This window comes from Propithecus coquereli, unplaced genomic scaffold (assembly GCF_000956105.1).
Source record: "Propithecus coquereli isolate 6110/MARCELLA unplaced genomic scaffold, Pcoq_1.0 Scaffold66, whole genome shotgun sequence".
Classification (NCBI taxonomy): Eukaryota; Metazoa; Chordata; class Mammalia; order Primates; family Indriidae; genus Propithecus; species Propithecus coquereli.
The window spans coordinates 4,714,050-4,718,110 of NW_012152618.1; the positions used below are offsets into that span (position 1 = coordinate 4,714,050).

The 4,061-nt window shown below is 42.2% G+C and overlaps 1 protein-coding gene across 1 annotated transcript; it reads right to left on the reverse strand.

The window, feature by feature from the left end:
* Positions 1-663: 663 nt before the first annotated feature.
* LOC105823121 (cytochrome c oxidase assembly factor 6 homolog) lies at positions 664-3,813 on the reverse strand. The gene is made up of 3 exons (XM_012660215.1): positions 3,615-3,813; positions 2,936-3,095; positions 664-909 (listed from the first exon to the last, which is right to left on the reverse strand). Exons 2-3 carry the CDS (start codon positions 3,077-3,079, stop codon positions 814-816), a joined length of 240 nt encoding a protein of 79 aa, XP_012515669.1. The 5' UTR covers positions 3,080-3,095; positions 3,615-3,813; the 3' UTR covers positions 664-813.
* Positions 3,814-4,061: the final 248 nt, after the last annotated feature.

Consider the following 4,061-nt stretch of genomic DNA (forward strand, 5'->3'; position numbering starts at 1 on the left):
AGGCCTCCATATGTTGTTAGATTTATACCTAAATATTCCTCTACTTTTTATTTTGTTGGTACTATTATAAATGGTATATTTTTTATTGTAAATTCCAATTGTTCATTGCTGATATGTAAGAATATAATTTTGCATATATTGACCTTATTTCTTGCAACTTTTGACTTATTATTATAATTCTAGTTTTTTTGTCCATCTTTTGGTATATTCTACAAGATAATCATACTATCTGTGAATAGAGCCAATTTTATTTCTTCCCAATATGTATGCTTTTTATTGCCTTTTTTTTTTTGCCCTACTGAATTAGCTAGGAATCCAGTCACTATCTCATCTTTAAGTATGATATTAGCTGTAGGATTTTTTATAGATGGCTTTTATTATTTCACCTGCATATTTTAAATTCAACCTTCTTTCAACCTCATTTTGTAGTGCCTGTATTAAGATGCCAACTCCCAGGGACATACAATGACAATCTACTTATTTCAGTTTCTGTTTGTCTCTATGATCAATAATATTTGCCTACTACCCATCCTCTAATTAAAAAAAAAAAAGTATAAGTATTTTTATAATGGGTTTTAATTTTTTTCTTAAAATGTAGACTTCTTACTAAATTAAAATTAAGCATATTTAATACCATTTTATTTCAATTCTTCATGGATCTTCTATTCCTTGATCCTTTCAGTTATTAAGTGTTGTACACAGGGAACAAGCACTGATGTTTACCATGATTCAAACTATTGTCCCACAGTCAGTGGAGCTTTTTGAATGTCCAGAAAGAGTAGTTTCAACCATTTTGAAAAGTTCAAGAACAGCTTAGGATTTTGCAGTTCTTTTTAAAGGCTGGGGTTTTCCTGCTTCAAATTCTTCTTTAAATTTTAAGAAGTCTCTTCTTTTATCAAAATATTTTACCTGTCGAGAAAAAAAGGATTTGAAATACGGGCAAGTTATGCAGCTTAGGTAATGCAAAAGCACAGATTTAAATGTAACAAATTAAATTTACAATATAAGTTCTATAAGTGGTTTAAGTTATTTATACTCTAGAACCATTTTTAATCAGGGCTTTTGATGAATAAGTTACTCCCTGGACAAGACAAGTGCTTTAACCGATGGGGAACACAGTCATTCCTCTCCTTTCTCCCTTGGCAGCGCAACTGGCTGAAGAGAGCTTGCACTCAGCTCTGCCCTGGGAGGGCAGTGGGAGAGTGAGAGGGTCTATTAGCCATTAGCTTGGAGAAAAAGCAGTGAGTTGTAGAGGGGGGGAGAGAAAGAATAAAAGTGGGACTTCCCAAAGGGACTAGGCCAATGACTCCCAACCATGGTTATCCCCCAGAATCCCCTGTGGAGCGAGAGCCCTTTTAAAGGAAGGGCTCTACTTCTAAAAATTCATTAGATCTGAGATGAAGTCTAAGACGTATCTTTTTAAAAAAATGTCCCAACGATTCTGATACTTAACCTGAGTAGAAAATTACAACCATGCTGTTAAAAGACAACTCTCATAGCGATAAGGTTGTCCTGGGAAAATGTGAGGGTGGGGTGGGGGTAGAACCTGCCAACACTCAAGTCACGTCTTATCCCTAATAGCTGGCTCTTCATCACCCGAACCACCCCCACCACCAGGGCCCCAAGTCACTCTTTGCTCTCAGCCTCACCCTGCTCTCAATCACCCTGGGGCCAGAGAGAGGAGACTAAGACCACCCAGGAGGAGAAAGTACAGGCAGTAGTAGTATTAAGGTGTCAAAGGATTTATCTTTGATGTCAGCCCCAATTCTGACATTTTCCACCTATTCTTAAACCAGGAGGTGCTCTCGATGCATCTATCTAAGGGGAAGACCACAGCTGTACATTTTCTGCTTGAATCATTATCTAATTCAATCAGAAAGTCCCATGTTTATCAGTTTTGTTTATACATCTGATCTTCATAATAATCCCATGAAATGGGTTGTATCATGCTGATTTTACAAATGAAGAGTTCATCTAAGGAAACTTCTACTCAATGCATTCCTCCCCAGCTCAGCCCACCAATATGACCCCCACTCTCCACCACACCCTTCTTGTGGTCTCCTTCAAAGCCCCAGACTACACATTGAAAAATTTGAGGCGTGAAAGAATAAAGACCTTAAAACCACTTCATTTCTAAAATTATCTGTTCTCAAACTACATGGTATACTTCGGAGTAGCATCAAAGAATGAAAAAGCATGTTCAGATCTCGTAACAGCGAGCTGGGCCTGCCTTAGAATTACAGCTCTGCCACTTACTGAATAATTAATACCGTGAAATTTATTTCAATGCTCTGCGCATCAGCTGCCTCTAGAAATTGAGAGGAACAGTACCCGTCGTAAAGGTACTGATGAAGATGAAAAGTCAGGCACTTAGCACGTAGGGCCTCTTAGTAACCTCAATTTTAGTTCCTTTCCCAATCCCCCCTTACGCTATGGATGGGCAATACACAGCATGAGTACCAGCTGGGTTAGCGAGGCAGAACCCACCACAAGAACCTTTTCTTTCCTCTGCTTACCAAACTCCTTTCTTTATATTTGGGCATAAGACTATATGATTTCGTGTGATCAAATGGGAATGCTTTATTTTTAATAGTAGCTCTAGGCTCGAATTTGCCAACTCCTGCCCAAGATTAAATACTACTCCTTCAGAAGATCCCCGAGAAGTCTACCAGTGAAGTGAGCTGGAATTTTTTGGTTATTGTTCATATGTTTGTTGTTGTGTTTTTGAATGATCTTTAATGTGTCAGGTGACATCCTCCAAAGGTTGGCCTGATGTAAGTATATAAAACAAGCCTGGATTACCAGACAAGGTTTTCTCTGCTTCTCAAAGAAACTATTGATTGACATAACTCAGTGCTTCATTTCTTAGCCTACCACTCACACTGTGAGCTCAACGTATTTTAACAGGGAACAGAAACACATCAGTGTTACTTACCCACTGCTGGGGACAACTTGATTCAAATGAGCTTCTTAACTTCTTGCATTGAGAAGCATCCTCTGTGTTCTCATCTAAACACTTCCAGTACTCGTCCCGGGCACCCCAGCAAGCCTGCCTTTCCTTCATGGTTGGGGCTGCCATTCCTAGGGGGATCAAGCTGTTGGCCAAAATAACATTTGACATTAACAATGAACTAGTAATCTAAAGAGAAGGCAAGGGAAAGAAAAAAACTGACATTGCCCCTTTCCTTTTTTTTTAAAAAAAGTTATGTTTCGGGATTTTAGTGGTGCAACTGAAACCAATCAGTTCTCAATTAATGATACCCTAAGAGCGCTCGCTCTGGCTTATCTCACACCCTGTGTAATCTGATGCACCGCTGGGGCCGCAGCTTGGTCTCAGAAAACCCAAGTTAGAACTGCGGCGCTCTCACACCCTCTGCCACTTAGGGCAGCTCACTTATTCTCTCCAAGACCGTTTCCCCATCGGTAACGCGGGGACAGCAGTGCCCATTTTACAAGGTTGCTGTTCGAACCAAAGCGCTGTGCAAATAAGTGTGAGGGGACACGATCACCGAGCAGGAGTAGAAGTGTCACGCCGTTCTGCACTAGAGAAACCCGCGACAAGGAGAGAGCAAGGGACTCCCCGGGCCCATTCTCCACGCCCCGCCCGGACACACCAGCAAGCCGGCCTCCCGGTCCGCCCAGGTCTGGCTTCCCTCCGGCGCCAAGGGGAAGGAAAGGGTCACGCAGCTTAACAGCCAGCAGAGGACGGCGCAGTGCCGAGTCCTGGCGCTGCAAGGTCGCCGCGTCGGCTCGAGCTCAACAAGTGTAGCCCTCCCCAACCGCAAAAATCAATTCATGCGGCCAAACAGCGGCCTTATGCTGACCCTCACGAGCTACCGTTAAATCTTCAGGGAGGGGCGGGACTTCCTGTTCCGTTCTTTTTTTACCTGTTGGACTGACTTCCGGCCTGGGAAGGCGAGGTTGGTGGTTCCTGCCTTGCGGAGCTGGAGGGTAAATGGGAATCAGTCACTGCTGAGAGCGGGTTTGGCCTTATTAACGTCTACGTCTTTCCCTACGTTTGTCCACATCTTTGACGGACTATGCCTCAAATTTAAATTTTC

What these genes read in the sequence shown, in the direction of transcription:
- LOC105823121 (XM_012660215.1), bottom strand. Translation starts at nt 3,079, where the DNA reads ATGGCAGCCCCAACCATGAAGGAAAGGCAGGCTTGCTGGGGTGCCCGG. An exon ending in CAAGTTGTCCCCAGCAGTGG is followed by an intron (nt 910 to 2,935) that starts GTAAGTAACACT and finishes TTTTCTCGACAG; the next exon opens with GTAAAATATTTTGATAAAAG.